The 17,503-nt window shown below is 42.6% G+C and overlaps 1 protein-coding gene across 22 annotated transcripts in view; it reads right to left on the bottom strand.

The window, feature by feature from the left end:
- ttn.2 (titin, tandem duplicate 2) overlaps positions 1-17,503 on the bottom strand; it is a 221,696-nt gene that overhangs the window by 57,746 nt on the left and 146,447 nt on the right. For all 22 annotated transcript variants that reach the window (XM_084909012.1, XM_084909028.1, XM_084909015.1 and 19 more), the window contains 23 exons: positions 17,253-17,476; positions 13,383-13,533; positions 13,014-13,295; positions 12,496-12,798; positions 11,703-12,008; positions 10,456-10,737; positions 9,285-9,472; positions 8,954-9,065; positions 8,709-8,847; positions 7,746-7,909; positions 7,508-7,659; positions 7,198-7,354; positions 6,803-7,084; positions 6,268-6,567; positions 5,713-6,006; positions 3,395-5,399; positions 2,574-3,261; positions 2,184-2,448; positions 1,674-2,000; positions 1,278-1,562; positions 855-1,154; positions 473-775; positions 57-332 (listed from right to left, as the gene is read on the bottom strand). In XM_084909012.1, coding sequence (XP_084765138.1) covers positions 57-332; positions 473-775; positions 855-1,154; positions 1,278-1,562; positions 1,674-2,000; positions 2,184-2,448; positions 2,574-3,261; positions 3,395-5,399; positions 5,713-6,006; positions 6,268-6,567; positions 6,803-7,084; positions 7,198-7,354; positions 7,508-7,659; positions 7,746-7,909; positions 8,709-8,847; positions 8,954-9,065; positions 9,285-9,472; positions 10,456-10,737; positions 11,703-12,008; positions 12,496-12,798; positions 13,014-13,295; positions 13,383-13,533; positions 17,253-17,476 — 7,785 coding nt within the window. The remainder of the gene's footprint in view (positions 1-56; positions 333-472; positions 776-854; positions 1,155-1,277; positions 1,563-1,673; positions 2,001-2,183; positions 2,449-2,573; positions 3,262-3,394; positions 5,400-5,712; positions 6,007-6,267; positions 6,568-6,802; positions 7,085-7,197; positions 7,355-7,507; positions 7,660-7,745; positions 7,910-8,708; positions 8,848-8,953; positions 9,066-9,284; positions 9,473-10,455; positions 10,738-11,702; positions 12,009-12,495; positions 12,799-13,013; positions 13,296-13,382; positions 13,534-17,252; positions 17,477-17,503) is intronic.

Here is a 17,503-nt window from a genome sequence, read left to right as displayed (position 1 = left end):
CACTGCTGATGTGTTTACAAGAACCAGCGGTGTAAAAAGTCTCCGTTCTAACTTACCCATGACGATGACTTTGAGGATCTGATTAATCTTGGCAGTACTGTTCTCAGCTGACAGGCTGTAGTAACCACTATCCTTTCTTGTTACATTCTTTATAATAAGTGAGGTAGTTGTCAGCGTCTTTACAATGGACAGGCGATCAGAGGTTAGCACATCCTCATTGCCCTGCTTCCACTTGCAGACAGGAGCAGGTTTACCTGCCACAATAGCCTCAATCGTCATCTTGGATCCAGCTCTGACTGTCACAATGTCAGGCATGATTATCTTTGGAGCCACTGAGAGGAAGACAAAATATCAATAGTTACTTCTGTATTTCATGATGATTTAAACTTTTTGATTGACCTACATAAATGACAGTGTCTCAGTTACTATTATCCATACTAGTATGAGGAAATGTTTAAACTTGTCTACTCACTGAGCTGCTCCTTAACTTCAAACATTCCCTCAGCCTCTCGAGCCAAACTGACTCCCACTGAGTTCCTAGCAGCCACTCTGAACTTATACTTCTTTCCTTCTTTCAGACCAACTACCACGATAGTCAGGTCTTTGACCACAGAATATGGTGTCCATTTGTCCTCAGGTGCACCCTCCTCCTGGTAATCCACCACATAACCATTGATTTTGGCACCTCCATCCCTGAGTGGTTTTAGCCAGCCCAGTGTAGCACTATTCTTGGTGATCTCTAACACGTCCATCTTCTTTGGAGGGTCTGGCTCACCTGAATCCAAAACAAAGCAGGGATTAGGAACAATTAACAAAACAGACTAAATTCAGAGTCAGAAGAACACGGAACTTACTGATTGGGTCAACAGCCAAGTAGGACCTGGGTGAGTCTTGAGGAACTCCAATGCCATACTTGTTGCAGGCCATGACTCTGAAGTAATATTCAATGCCAGGTGTAAGGTTGGTGACCTTGAAGCTAGTCTTCTTCAGGTCCTCTGTGCACTTGGTCCAGGTCTTCCTATCAACCTCTCGTTTCTCCACAATGTAATTGAGGATGGGGCTGCCTCCGTCATTCTCTGGTGGCAACCAGGAGAGTTGAGCTGTTGTTTTGGTGATGTCAGTGGCATCCAGGCTGCCAACCGGACCAGATGTGTCTGTGGACAAAATTTTTAAATCAAAGACATGACAGCCTCCTCATTAGTGACCAGTCTTTTTAAACGGGTTTAAAAGTTATTAAAAGAAAATACACCATTTGACATTCATTTTTTGTTTCTCACCAAGGACTTTGACACGGACAAATATTGCTTTCTCTCCAGCTGAGTTGGACAGAGTGAGTGAATATTTTCCAGAATCCTCTCTGGTGCTCTCAGGGATAACAAGGAAGGACATGGTGTCAACCTGGTCCACGTGACCTCGGCGGATTACATTGTCCACACCCAACCGCTTCCACGTAACCTTGGGGGCAGGCCTTCCTCTGATCACGGCGAAAAGCCTTATAGGACAACCAGCCCTCACAGAAAGGCCTTTCCTCAGACTGGCATCCAGCTCAATTTCTGGAGCCTCTGTTTTACATGAAAAACAAATGAATGTTTAGTGTCATCAGCTTTGGAAAATTTACAAGACTACTGTACTATAAAACATTTATTGAGGCACAGAATCTGATGACTTCTTACCCAGGATCTCCTTGGGAGACACTGCCTCCTTCAAATAAGCATGGCGTCCCCAGCCCACCTGGTTTTGGGCTGACACCTTGAACTCATACTCCTGCTTTTCATCAAGCTGGCCAATAGTAAATTCTGTGAGCACCAGTGGTCCATGAGTATCAATTCTCTTCCAGCCCACTGTGGGATTCTCAGGGTCCGCCTCACTTTTCAGCCTCATGTCCAAGCTATAGCCAATAATGGGGGCGCCACCGTCATAGACAGGTTTAGACCAGGACAGAGTGATAGAGGTTTTTGTGCTGTCGGCCACCTTCAGGGCTGCAGGGGGACCAGGTGGCTCTGTAGGTGGAGACAGTGAAACAAAACTTATTATGAATGCAGAAATAAAAGACGAAGCTTGTCAAATCTTAAACCCCATTGTCTGGCATTTAACATGTTCTTCAGCTCTACCACAAAAAAACAAAACAAAACAAACGCCCCCACTTGAACTTCTTAATAGTAAAGTTGTGACAGCAAACTCACCAATAGGATCTTTGGCTGCAACTGGTCTGCAGGGTTTACTGGGATCTCCCAGACCGACATCATTCTCAGCTCTCACTCTGAACTGGTATTCATGGTTTGGAATCAGGTTGGTTACTTTCATGCGTCTCTCAGAGATTGGGCTCTTAGTGCAGGGCACCCAGCGCACTGCCCTCTTCTCCTTCCTTTCAAGGATGTAGCCAGTGATTGACTTTCCTCCATCATTCTCAGGAGGAGCCCAGACCACAGTCATCTCATCTTTGCTCACCTTTAATCACAAACAATTATTATAGCTATGTTAATTACTATGTTATAAAAGCTTTATGATGTTGAAATGTTTTCCATGAGACACAATTTGAAATAAAATCGAGTAGAGAGTATACAAAAATTTACCTTGGTGACTTCAGGGGCTTCAGGGGGTCCAGGTTTGTTGAACTGAGTCTTGACAGTTATAGGCTTACTCTCCATGGCAGGGCCAGTTCCCATCTTGTTTTCTGCCCTCACTCTGAATATGTATTCATTGCCCTCCACCAAACGAGTGACGTTGCAGTATGGTGTGACCACAGAGGCTGAATATGTGGACCAAACCATCCTCCTGGTTTCACATTTCTCTAGAATGTAGCTGTCCACCTCACAACCTCCATCATCCTCTGGAGCATCCCAAACCACTCTGCACTTGTCAGCTCCAATGCCAGTAATCCTCAGGTCTCTCACTGGGCCGGGAATGTCCAGGACATTAACATTGGCATATGCTGTGAAAGTCCCACCCGAGTTGGTGGCAGTGATAATGTATTTTCCTGTGTCACTACGCTTGGACTTAGTCATCAGAAATTTTGAGTAGTCTGGGCCAGTTTCATAGCTTATTCTGGGATTGTCTCCAGTAGCCTTATCTTTCATCCATTTAACCTCAGGCTGGGGCTTTCCTCTCAGAGCAGCCTCCATCCTGACTGACTCTCCAGCTTTTACTGTCAGTGTTCCAGCCAACTTCAGGTCAATGACAGGCTTCTGGATCTCCTCCCTCACCAGAATATCTGCAAGTTTTACCCAGGCACTCTCACCTCCTTCACTGACAGTCTGCACTCTGGATAACAAATTGTAAAAATAAAGGTAAATAAAGGTAGATAGCTGGATAACCCTTACAGAACACAATTTCTGATCAGATAAACACCCAACAAAACAATCAGTAATTACAAATTAGAAATGAAGTAACCTACCTGAAGGTGTACGTCTGATTTTCCACACATTTATCAGCCAAAAAGAAGGTGTCTGTGAGAGTAGTGGTGTTGAGTTTTTCCCACTCCTCCGCATCTTTAGTTTTACACTCCAGGTTGTAGGACAGATGGGGGCTTCCACCATCATAGTCAGGCTTCCGCCACCTCAAATTGACATAGTTCTTACCAATGTCAATTGCTCTGAATTTCTCAGGCTCACCGGGCTTGTCAATAGGGTCAATGGCCAATGTAGGAGTTTTGATCTCCACGGAGGGTCCTGGTCCTATTTTGTTCTCAGCACAGACACGGAACAGGTACTCATGGCCTTCCATCAGCTTTGCCTTGATCTTACGATTAGTGCAGTGGGAAGAGATCATAGACCACATGCTAATACTAGGCTCTCTGCACTCCACAATGTAGTTGGTGATCTCGGATCCACCATTGTCCTTAGGGCTCTCCCAGTTGATCATGCATGAGCCCTTAGTGACATAGGTCACATTCAGATTCTGGCAGTGGCTGGGTCGGTCTAGAACATTAACTGTGATTGTGCGGGAAGCCTCACCACCTTCATTTGAAGCTTTCAGAATATATTTGCCATGGTCATTCCTTGTAGCTTCCTTGATCTTTAGGTGGACTAAAGGAAGATTCTGCAGGATGGTAACACGTTTGCTGTTCTCTAGAATAGTCTCTTCTTTTGACCAAAAAACTTCAGGATCAGGGCGAGCCTTGATGTAACCAGTGATGTTGATGTTGTGTCCAACACGCACAGTAACACAATCTCGACAAGTGGCCTCCATCTCAATCTCTGGAGGTATAAGAATATCCTGAGCAGTGACTGATTCTGGGATTTCTCTTGGCTCCCCGTCTCCAATCATGTTTGAAGCAAAGACTCTGAATCTATAGGTCACACCCTCTTCCAGACCCTTCACCCTGTAGGCACACTGCTTGATCAAGTCATCCAGGTTGACTTTTTTCCATTCTTCAGCGCTAGCTTTCTTCATCTCCACAGTGTAACCAAGGATTGGGCTGCCTCCATCTTTGGTAGGTTTGGTCCACACCAGGTCAGCAGTGATCCTGCTGTAATCTTTAACTTTAGGATTGACAGGGGGACTCGGGACAGTGATGGGCCTGCAGGGCTTGCAGGGGTCGGAGATGGGGGAGGGGCCACTAAATCCAGCAATATTTTCAGCAAACACTCTGAACTCATACTCGCTGCCCTCGTAGAGGCCCAGGACTCGGTACCTCAGGTCCTTGCAAGGTGTCTTGTTGACACGGATCCACTTTCCTCCCTTGTGTCTGCGCTCAATGATGTAGCCAGTGATCTGACTACCACCATCAGTTAGGGGCATAGTCCAGCCAAGTGTAACAGCATCCTCTGAGGTATCATAGGATTGTGGCTTACCAGGTGCACTAGGGGGCATGAATGAGTGCTCAGCAACAGTGGGCTTGCTCTCCAGAGGAGCACCAATGCCCATCTTGTTCTCAGCACGAATGCGAACTACATATTCTACTCCTTTCTGAAGGCGAGCGATCCGGAGCTGCGTTGCAAGACTACCAGAACTCACACCTCCCCATGTCTCTTTGTTGGACTCTCTTTTCTCCACAATGTAATTGGTTATAGGGCTCCCACCATCATCTTTAGGAGGACGCCATTCAATTGTCATGGAATCTGGCATGACCTCCAATATGTTGACAGGTCCAATCGGAGCAGCTGGAACATCGAGTACAGTGACATTTAAGGCCACCGTCTTGGTTCCTGCTGGGTTGGACACAGTGAGCAGGTAGGTTCCAGTGTGGTTTCTGGTGCACTCATTAATGCTGAGAACAGTGGAGAAATTATCAGTGTCAATCTTAATGTTGCCCTGGCTGGTGATCTCCTCTCCTTCGATGGACCACTTGGCAGTTGGGACAGGGATTCCTCTCATTATAGCTGGCAGTCTGATGGTAGTCCCGGCCTTCACAATGATGCCTTCAGTGAGTTTAACATCAACTTCAACAATTGGGGGCACTGTGCAAAAAGAGGTCACCTCACATTACTAGACTCATATGAAACAAATATGAAACAAAGTTAAATTATTCAAACTTTACCAGTTTACCAGCCTTATCAACAGTTTCTTTTTTTCATTAAGATCATCTGCCTCCTCTAATTCTAAGTACTCACTCGAGACACTATCACAGAACACACATCTGCACCACAATTCCTACTCTATTAAGTAAATATCTAATTTCAGGTGAAAACAAACAACTGGAACAATAATTTCATGCTATTAGTTATACGTGAAATCCAATAGGGGTCGTGCAAATACTGTCTTCTGCCCTACCTAGTTTCTCCTGGCAGAGGATAGGCACTGTGGTATCAGGTCTGCTGAGGCCAATGGCATTCTCAGCCCTCACTCTGAAGCGGTAGGTTTTTCCTTCCTCCAGACCAGTCACATGACTCTCAGGGATGCTGACAGTTTTCCATTCATACCACTCTTTCTCTCCCTCTTCCTGGTACTCAACCAGAAAGCCTATGATTTCACTTCCTCCATTGCGATCAGGCCAGTTCCATGCTAACCATACCTCAGTCTTGTCCACATCAACATGATGCAGGTCTTTGGGAGGACCAGGAGGGACTGGAGGGATGAAAGCAAAATGAGAGCGATTCAGGCTTCAACTACTCACTCTTTGTACAACACAGTTTTCTTTGGTGCTTAAGGAAATTTATTTTCAGTATCCCAGAAAGTTGATTCTGTTCATAATCTGGAAATAGCATCGCCAGAAAACCCTACGCCAGGTAAGATTTTGGATGATTAAGCAAGCATCTTTGGAATTTTCCAACACCAAAATAATATAGATGAATTTGAAGGATAAACAGTCACTGTGTTGTTACTCACAGAGTGGGTTCATTGCCTTGATGGCCTTTGGTGTCTCGACATATTCGCTGCGGCCGAACTGGTTTTCAGTGGCAACTCTAAACGAGTAGGATGTGCCCTCCATCAGGTGCTTCAACATCATACTGCGTTTCTTTGATGTAGAGCAGACAGGGACCCACTGAGTGGAAGCTGTGTCTTTCTTCTCTACCACAAAGTTAGTGATGCGAGTACCACCATTATCCTCTGGATCTTTCCAGGACAGGTAGGCAGAGTCACTCCTGACATCAGACACACGGAGGTGCTGGACAGGACCAGGTTTGTCTGAAGAAACATACAAAGAACATCACTAAAGTCTGACCCTTCATTAGGGGAAGACACAAAAATGAAACTGACTTTGTATCACAGGGGTGATGGCTCACAAAAATAAAATGTGCTTAATCACAGTCACTTTTTCAAAATTAAAAACCACACAGATGATTCAGCTCCAGATGTGCCCCTTCAAACCACCACTGAATTTTAGCTAATAATCCAATTCTACAAATAATTCAGTACTTACCAAGAACTAGCACAGTGCAGGTGACAGTCTTGGTTCCAGCTGGATTCTCCACAGTTAGGGTGTAATCTCCACAGTCACCACGATGGCAGAACCTCATCTCCAGCTTGGTGCCTGTCTGGTTGGTTTCGATATCTGCCCGAGGGGGAACCTCTGCGTCATTCTTCTTCCAGGTGACAGTGGGAAATGGGGCACCTTTGATGCCCGCTATCAGAGCAATATGAGTGCCAGCCATGGCTTTAATTTCTCGGGTCATTCCGGCATCCAGAATCAACTCTGGAGGCTCTGAAAGATGTAGAAGAAGGAAGTGAGAGAATTAATGACTACAAACACTAGAGTACCTCAACACACATATTTAGCATTATGTAGCATTCTATGATACTGAAATGACAACTCACCAAGTCTGTCCTGTACTCTAATTGGCTCAGTAAGGTTGGCTGGGTTGGACTCCCCAGCAGCGTTGACAGCCATGACTCTGAAGCGGTACAAAACACCATCTTCCAAGTTGATAACCTTAAACTTGGTTTCTTTGCAGGAGTCTGGAGTCTGGTTCACCTGTTGTCCAAATTGACAAAATTCAGTGAAATAAAAAAGAAAGAAAGAAAGAACATTAGAATTGAAATGAAGAAATTAAAAGGTTAAATGTAGTTGTAGGGGTTGTCTACATGTTATATCTCTCGCCTCAATGGCACAAGGTAACTTCCTCACCTTGTGCCATTCCTCCTTTCCAGCTGCCTGGAACTCCAGCAAGTATCCAAAGATTTTTCCTCTGCCAGTGTCGGTAGGTGGCTCCCATGACAGCGTAACTGACTCCTTGGTAAAGTCGATAGCCTTTAGATTCACTGGCGGACTAGGTTTCACTAGGGAAAAGAAGAAGGAATATTCTTGTGCTGCATTTACATCCACTAATACTAACATGGAGTGTAATTGTAAGAGAACAACTCACCAATGGGATCTTTGGCAAAGACAGGTTTAGATGGTGGGCTTGGGTCTCCAGCTCCCACTTCATTCTCAGCACTGACCCTGAACTCATACTCGCAGCCTTTCAGGAGGTCGGTCACCCAATACTCCACCTTAGGATGGATTCTTTCTGTGTTGCAGCGAACCCACCTGAGAAGAGAAACATAAAGGCTGATGTCTTGATGCATGTCAGCTAAGTAAATTCCAGAAAGTTGATTTCGTTCATCTTGACGATGCGTTTTCAGTTGGAGAAATATTTCCTTGCTCATCAACGTGACTTCTTGGATGAGTTTCTCCCACTGAAAACGCTGAAATTGAATGGAATGAAATGAAAATTCAGATTAAGTCTAACAATTTGTTTGTAAGAATGCATTTATATAAATATAAATAACATACTTTTTTTTAACTTGAGGAATGAGGAAGCCAGAGTACTCAGAAAAAAACAACAACACATGGTTTGCATGAGAACATGCAAACTCCACATAGAAAGACAAGGCAGGCAAATAAACTCAAACCTGGGTCCTTCTTGCTCTGGGGTGACAGAGCTAACTACCACACCACTGTGTTGCAACAGGTTTAATCTCAGTTTTCTAAAAAGGTTTGCTTTATTAGGCATTGACCTGACTGTGGCATCAGAGTTTGTGAGGCCACACACACACTGGAAGAAAGAGTTTGACATAGCTCCCACAGACTGGTGCCCACCACACAAGACCAGTGGTAAAACATTACACACTCACAGAGCAGTAGTTACATTATCAGCAACTAAAACAAATAACTTTAACAACTAGCTGAAATGTGCTGTTAATAATTCATAAGCTTGTTACAAGTCTGGATTGTGCACTTTGACATGCCAGTCATGGCTGTGTAAGTACACGAAAAAGCAATTAGAAGAAAAACCTACAAACATTGCCTGGGCCCTAAATTATTAGTGTTATATGTATTTATGAACCTGTTGGCCATGGTCTCCTTCCTCTCCACAATGTAGCCTGTGATTGGTTTCCCTCCATCAGCAGGCGGCTCCCAGCTGATTAGGGCAGAGTCATGGTAAACTTCCTTCACCAGAGGCTGCTTGGGAGCATCTGGTGTCTCTGTAATAGACACAATGAAATGCAATTACATGCTGTTTTTACTTTATAAACACAAAAGCGGATTGCTTGCTGGTTTTGTGTGTCGTTCTCTGTGAATATCGCTTACTGAAAATGTCTCTAGCTTTAGTCTCTGCAGACAGAAGAGGGTCACTGATGCCATAGATGTTTTGAGCCATTATACGAATGATGTACTCCCGGCCCTCGATTAGCTTTGGCACCTGAAAGGATATTAGTAATCAAAGCCTTTGTACTATTTTCTTGATAACAAAAGAATAAAAAAAAAGAATGGTAAAAATTCAGGCATTTCAAACAAACTTTTTATCAAAGATCTTCACAGGATCTTCTTACATATAAGGTGCATACTAAAAGTCTGGTCCAGATTTGCACTTCTCGTCACTGTTTCCAACATTTTCTGTGCTTAAAATATCTCTACTCACTCTGCAGGTGGTTCTGGTACAGGATGAGGTGACAGGCATCCATAGGTCTCTGTTGGTATCTCTCTTCTCAATGATGTAGTTGGAGACAGCACAGCCTCCGTCATCCAGAGGCGGCTTCCAGGAGATTACCATGTAATTCCTGTAGACTTCGTTGAACTCTACGGGTCCCTCTGGTGGCTGAGGACGGTCTGACAGGAAAAGAATTTACAGCGATCAGCAACATGAAAATCTTCATTTATTTTCACGCCTCGGCTTATAAAAGGTTATAATACTGGGATACTCAAATGTAACATTTATTACACATTTAAACAGTTACTTGTTCAACATGCTAAGTAAAGGAAAATATCTAAAGTCTAAAGCATTAGCATTTCTGCAGTATAGAAACATTCTGTTTCAGAGTAATTCTAAAAAACAAGTTCAAGCCTTTTTTACTTCTAGGCTCAGTTACTGTAGTTATCAGGTTGTTCTAAGTTCCCCAAAAAGCCTTCACTTGATCCAAAATAATGCAGCAAAAGAAACGAGAAAAGAAAACTAGAAAAAGAGGCTATAATGTTCTCATATTAGCTTCTCATCAGTGGCTCCCTGTTAACCCCAGAATCAAATAAAAAACTTTCCTCCTTATATACAAGTTCTCGAAAAAAACAGGCCTCTTCTTATCTTGAATATGTTGCACATTGCCCCAACAGTACGTCGCCCTCGGATTGCTGGCTTATTTTTGTTTCCTATAGTATTTAAAAAGAACAGAGAGAGAGCCTTTCAGGCCCCTCATATGTGGATCTGTCACTCATTTTTCCTGATAATATGCCATAAATCTCTCTTATGGTCCATATTGCAGCTCCAGTATACTTACTACTCTAATTTTCTGTCTGATTTTGATGTGTTGTGTATCCAAGTAGCCTAAAAAATCTTGACTTTTTCCAGACTACACGTGGCCATTAGGTCTTAAATGCTCAGACAGACAGAGGCACTGTTTTAAGTGCCTTCTCTGAATTTTAGTTTTTAAACCTCTGATTTGATTTTGAGTCATGTACAAGCAGCTTACCACTCATCTCGATACATCCATTAACATATCCTTCATTTCTGGTGTTAGGTGTTGGTTCGGATCAATGCTACTTTTGTGTTGTGTCAGTTCCACAGCTGGTCAGGTCATTAGCTCTTTGCTGTGACTCACCGACCACAGTGATGGTGCAGATTCCCGAGCGAGTGCCAGCAGCATTCTCCACGCTGACACAATAGCGGCCGCTGTGTTCTCTCTTGGCCTTGCTGATGTTGAGGCTGAGGTGGTGGGTGGTGCTGTGGAGGCTGATGATCTCATCTGCCTTCAGGTCCTCATCATTCTTTGTCCAGGTGATAGCAGGGGCCGGTTTGCCACTGTAGCGTCCCGACAGCATGCAGTTGTCTCCCACCTTTACCATGAGCTTTTCCCTGAAGTCCAGGTCCAGAGTCGGTGGCTCTGCAGGGGTAACAGTTAAGCTAGTTATTATATCAGCTGAAAATCTTCCCCTAGATCATTTTCTCTGATATATAAGACCATTTCCACACCTACAACAGTTATAATGGCACATTTTGTCACATTTTCTTACTTCATATCAAATTATTTAATCCTGTTTATTGTATTTCCACAACAACCACGAAGATCAAGTTCCAGTCCATGTGTGTTAAAAATCATACAACAGATGCATTGAAGCCTTTAGAAATAACTTAAAATAAAAATATATTTACAGTTATTCTGTATGAACAAACATAGGCAGTTCACACATAGCTTAAACCCCACAATCAGCACACATGAAGGTGGGGTTCAAAAATGAGTGAATGTAATCATTTCAGTATCTAACCATATTTGGACTTCCCTTCTTTTGCTGAAATACGACCTAGAAGAACCTGACCTAAAAATGTATTTTTACAGATGAATATGACCTTTTGAATATAAAATGTCATAATTTTGTCTTTTCACATTATTTGGAGAAGCAGGGTTAACACATAAGACTTCCACACACACTACGGTGACACTCTGCCATTTAGATATTTGTATTAAATTTTCTCATAATTAGCAAATAACATATTGGCCAAAAGTATGTTTAGTGAGATTAAGGTAACCATGATCTTTGACAATCAGAATCTAATCAGTTTATCCGTGAGACCAGGAAAACTCAAGTTATCTCCATTATCAGAATAGAACGACTGAATAAAAACATACAACCTCTGGCATTTGCTGACAACTGAAGCATTAAAACATCTCTTTATGTCATTATATGGCAAAACACTGACAAACCTCGAATTACATCCCAAAACCAACTTGCTGAAACAACTGTTATACCTCATAAGCAATGTTGAATCATAGTTACCATCCTTGGTTTTCACATTGGTGTGTCACTAGTTTTTCTGATAAAATGAATGTTGTCATGTTGTGTCACTTACCAAGTTCATCCTTGCACTGCACAGGTTTGGTGGCAAAAGATGGTTTGCCTTGTCCCACCTGGTTGACAGCTGAGACTCTGAACTCATGGCTTGAGCCTTCCTTCAGCCCAGTTAGTGTGAACCGTCTGTCCATCAGCTTGTCCTCTCCGCCTACTCTCACAAAGTTGTCATGGCCTATCATTCGGGACTCAAGGACATAGCTGGTCACATCTGCACCACCATCATATTTGGGTGGTCTCCAGGTGACGGAGATGGAGTCTTTGGTAATAGCTGTGATGATTAGATCCTCAGGACGCTCTGGGACAGCTGCAGAAGATACAAACACAGAGTGATAGCAGTTTTTTTTGTTCTACCCAAATGACTGTCAAAGGGTTTCGTGCCTCACGAGCGGTTGTGGTTGTTCTCCTGTAGATATTCTGCACAAATTGTGAGGAGTTGACTTGTAAAAAAGATTTACTTCCAGGTTATAATTAACATTCAAATTATTGAAAGTATATAATTGAAAAACTATTTTTGCGCTTCCATAGATTTAAAACAAATTTGTAATAATTAATTGATGAATTAATTAATTTTTAAAACGACATAAAATCAGCGTCTTCTAAAGATTTCATGCCTAATAGTTGCAACTTTGAAATGAGGATTTAAAAAAAAAACTTTGTATATAACAATTCAGTAAGAACTCCTATTATGTTTTTTCTAGTTTGGTGATTACCCTTAAAACTGTAAAGAAGTTACAACTAAAATGTTAAATAAGGGACTCTTTTCCTTTCAGGTTACTACATGTTGGACTTACAGATGGGATCTTTGATGAGAACCATCTTGTCGGTCTCGACGAAAGGTCCCATGCCTATGATGTTCTCAGCTGCAATCCTGAAGAAGTAGCCCTTGCCATCGATGAGTCCTTGTACTACAGCATTGTTTCTTGTCACTGTGTAAGATACAGAGGTCCAACCCATGCGGTCTGACTCTCTCTTCTCAATAATATAGTTGGTAATGGCTGAGCCGCCATCATCCTCAGGGGAGTACCAGGTCAGCTTGCAGGAGTCATTGGTCAGGTTCTCTCCAGCGAAGGGAAGACCAACTGGTCCAGGAACGTCTGTAGAGATAAGGACGGAGTCAGAGTCAGAGTCAGACAAGAAAATATAGAAACAGTTCTGTTTTAAGTAGAGAGTGGAGTTCTGCCATGCGTGCTCAGTTACTCTGCACATAAAGCTTCCATATTCTACTTGGATACGCAGTTAAGAAAGTGGATGGGACAGCTCTTTATGCATCAGCATGTTCAAATTGTTTGAGGTGAATGTGATTACCCACCCAGGACCTCAACAATGACCGCCTTCTTCCTCTCTCCGCCCTCGTTCTTTGCACTTAGTGTATAAATGCCCTGGTGTTGGCGTCTGCAGTTCTTAATGACCAGTGAATTAGAGATGCCTGTCGTCTCCACCACGGCCTCTTTGGGCACCTCACTGTCATCCCGGCACCAAGTGATCTGTGGGGCAGGTTTGCCGGACACGTAGGCGATAATGCGGATGGTGCCACCGGCATGGACTACGATTTTCTCCTTCACCGAGGCGTCAAGATCCATCTCAGGAGGAACTGCACGAGACGGGGACAATTTTTACGTTTGTGTTATTAACAAAAATTATTGCTTTGCCAGATGTTAAAGTTGGATCTGTATCTTACTTGTTCTGTCTTTGACCTCAATTAGCTCAGACACTAATCCAGGGTCTCCTACTCCAGCAGCATTCACAGCTCGGACTCTGAAGCGGTACAGACCACCTTCCTTAAGGCCAGCCACCACAAATTTAGTTCCTCTGATCTCAGTGTCCTTTGCCTGGGCAGAGGCGAAATGCAAATTAACTTTCACTTAATCATGTTAAAAACACTACATACTGGATCTTCATTGGCTTTGTGGAGATGTCTCAAATCCTGAAGTCAACATTACAACATTAAAGATGAGTTCAGAGCAACTGATGTCACTCTGTAAAGTAAAGATACATATATACACAGATTATATTATTTTACTGCATCATTACAACCATAGTGCTCTATCTCTTCATAGATTTAATGCATTGGTGTCTTATGTTATTCACTGCATTTTATTCAAATGGATCTAGAACAGTTTCATATGGTCTCGTATTTTATCTAACATAGCTGTATTTTATGGACCTAAGGAAGGACCACCCCAAACCTCACCCATATGTTCACAAACAATTCAAACTAAGTGGTTTTCACCTTAGCGCATTCATTCTTCCTTTGTTTTTATCATGTACAGATTTATGATTCACTTCAAGCAACTGGATGAATAAAAACAGATAAAAACAAAGAATCTGAAGTTTAACACTATATTTTTGTTGTTGTTCATGATGTAGCCGGATGGGCTACTCGCCTTTCTCTTTCTCGCTCGCTCTACCGCCCTCGCTCTCTCCTGCGCAACTAGGTTAATTGGGAACCCTCCTGCATATTGATTGCAGGGTGGCGTCAGCCCGTATAAAGCTAAGCCAGTGTTTTTCTGGATCGTTCCTCCCGTGCGTTTGGCGCAAAGCAGCAGTAAATGCTGGCACACCGCGACGGATTGATCAGCAAGCGAGTAGATCATATGACAGCTACAGGTAGTGATGGTGAGATGAACTGAAACTTCCATCCAACTGGTCGACTCATGGTTCGAAGCATTGTGATGATTCATTTGCTCTACTGCGCCATCAAGTGGACGATTCAAGTGAAACGGGCTCTGTGATTATAATGATGTGTAAACCTCTAAACTGAATAAATTGTTTTCATGGTTATTTATCCTGAATATTGTCTCAGTGTGTGTGATACAAAAGAGAAAGTGGAAACTATCAGGACAGAGTTTTGGTATGATTGTGTAGCTGTTAGCCTCAGACAGTCAGTCAATAGTATAATTCAGATCATAGATCAGCACATTTACATATTTTTATAACTATAAAAAGGAAGCTGACACTTTCGAGACTTTATCTAAGGTGTGAGCATCACAGCAGATGCCTTTGTGTCAAAGTAGCTGAAGATAAAACAGAAAAACGATTTTACAAAAATATTCTGCAGTAGATCAAAAACGAAAGAAAACCATTAATCAATAAATGAACATTACCTGATGCTGCTGAATTGAAGCAGAGCAAATTACAGAGGTTTTATTACAGACACAGCTGAGCGTTTTGCAATTTTGCATAATGTTAAAAAGTTTAAATTTGTTCAGAAGCCTATTGAACGGCAGAAATTAGGTTTTCTTTTCGGAAGTGTGGAGATCAGGGAAATTATTTTACTGCTATTGTTAATAATCATCATCATTACCATTGCATTAATAATATAATCTACAGCATTGATATTGCATTCAGATGTTTAAACAGTGTGTGTCTTTCAGAAAGACTAAGTGGCAGGCTGACAGGAAATTGCAGGTTTGCAGAGTGTGCCTTTTGCAGAAGTGAAACCGAAAGCAGAGTCTAAGTGCAGGTTATTCTGAGGAGCTGTTTGGAAGAGGCTATGTGAATAACTAGGTTATTCAAATTGTCTGTTATACTTTTATATTCTTTTATTAAGCTTTTAGTAGAGGTTCTTGATTAAAACATTTATTCAACATAGTACATATAGTTTCAGTTAGGTTATTACACATAAGGATGAGCCTCTGTTCTGGTAAAAGGTCAGAAGTGCAACGGGTGAGATGAGAGAGCATGTAAGGTCGACACATACACACACACACATACACAGTAGATAGACACATTTATAGGTGAGAGGTTAGTTATGTTTCCTCGCAACTGCGAAAGAGGAAGAGTTTCTTGTTGTCTCTGCAAAAGAGGAACAGTTTCTTGTTGTCTCTGCAAAAAGAGGAACAGTTTCTTGCAGGATGTGGGTCTGGTGTTCCAGACAAGAAGCGAAAGTCAGAAGGGACAGGAAGCACCTGGCGTGGAGACGGAGACAATGTTCTTTTTAACTGTGTTAAAAGTCATTGTGGTTTTGATTTGACGTATGCATATATTGTATCTGATGACGCATGAGGGGGCGTCATTAAATTCAAACCCTGATGGTATAAAATATCTGCTTATGCTTTGATTAGTCGAAGATCAATTGCTGTCTGCGTACGGAGTGATCTTCCCACGCGTGTTTTTCATTAAAATCAATTGTTTGACCAAGCTCTTCTGGACCATGGTTGATTGTACTCTCCTTCCTCAATATTTGAACCTTAACAGAAGTAAGTAAAAGGGAAAAAACAGCGGCTGACAGCCTGTAAACAACAGTAGACTTGTGCGTAACAAGCAAGCGAATAATGCAGAAAACAGATTTTTAGACGGGAAACTGTTCTTGAAGACGTGTGTGTGTGTGTGTGTGTGTGTGTGTGTGTGTGTGTGTGTGTGTGTGTGAGAGAGAGAGAGAGAGAGAGAGAGAGAGAGAGAGAGAGAGAGAGAGAGAGAGAGAGAGCTGTGCATGAAGTGTGATTTTATCCTGGTGGAAGCAAAACAGCAAAAGTCAGAGGAAATCCATGACGACGTTTATGTGAAGCGTAGTTTGGATCTTCTTTTGCTGCTGGTTCGGTCAATATTGTTTGGAGAGAAATAAAACCTGCAGCTTCAGAATCAGCGCAAAAAGGGCGTAAACACGAAGCACGGACCCGCCGACAGATCAGAATCAGCGAGCTGTCGGCTTTCAGCCCCGACCGTGTCCGTGCCGTCTGGTGAGAAAGGCGACATCGCACTGATTCTGATGCGTCAGCGGGTCGGCGCTTTGTGTTTACGTCTTTGTGCAGAATCGGTGTTCCTGCTCTCATTTACTGTTTTAGCTGTTTAGTGGTTGTTGAAATGTAGTGAAATTTATATTAAAAAATCAGATTTTAATGAATCGAGATTTTAATGAATCGAGATTTTAATGAATCGATATTTTAATGAATCGATATCATGTTATCCAAGCTAGATAATCGATAATCAAAACCCGCCCCTGGTAACTGTGTAATCATGCTTATGTACATCTGGATAATGACACAAACTAGTGTGTGGCGCTTTTTAATAAACTAAAAATCAGATTATAGGATCTGTAGTGTTGTTTATTTATATTACTGTGTGCATACTTTATTAGGAGAGATGAGATTAACGTATTGCTCTGTGTTGTATTTCAGTGGACGGAGGACGTGCCAGTGGCCCTGGGACCTCAGGTGGTGGGTCGTTTTCACACTTTCTTTTGTACAGCACCGGGTGGGCTGTAGTGATTTTCTTTTTGTGTGATTTTCTTTTGGGTCCACGGCTGCTGGTAAGTCCAAGTTCCATGATTGTTTTATTTTTAACTTGAGGACACTGTCAACAACGACGCTACATTTTGCTTTCTAATATTTTATTTATTTTAACCGTAAATAAAACTGTATTAATATTGGAGCCAACCTGCCTCGGTGTGCATCCTTGAATCTGTGCGGCCTCTTTTTATTCCTTTTATCTATTTTTCTTAAATGTATATTTCCTGGGGGTGAAATTCATGGTGATGGTGGCGTTGTCATTTTACGATTTCTTTTATAACCCCGCCGACCACTTGGTCACAATCTGTTTCTCTTTTTACCTTCTCCCAGGCCTCTTCAGTTTCTGTTTCCTTCTCCTCTTCAGCTACACTCAGGAGTAGCCTCCTCTGAGCTTTCTTCTCCTCTTCCTCCTTGTTCACCTCCTTGAACTCCACAATGTAGCCTGTGACTTTTGACCCTCCGTCCACCAGAGGCGGTATCCACTCGAGCTCAACTGTAGACTTTGTCCAGTCTGTTACCTTTGGAGTGGGCGGTCCAGGAGGCTCTGCATGCACAAATTGAAATACTGTAA

Source organism: Perissodus microlepis, chromosome 16, assembly GCF_051167445.1.
Source record: "Perissodus microlepis isolate ML-2025 ecotype Zambia chromosome 16, ASM5116744v1, whole genome shotgun sequence".
Lineage (NCBI taxonomy): Eukaryota > Metazoa > Chordata > Actinopteri > Cichliformes > Cichlidae > Perissodus > Perissodus microlepis.
This window is presented reverse-complemented; position numbering and strand designations above follow the sequence as displayed.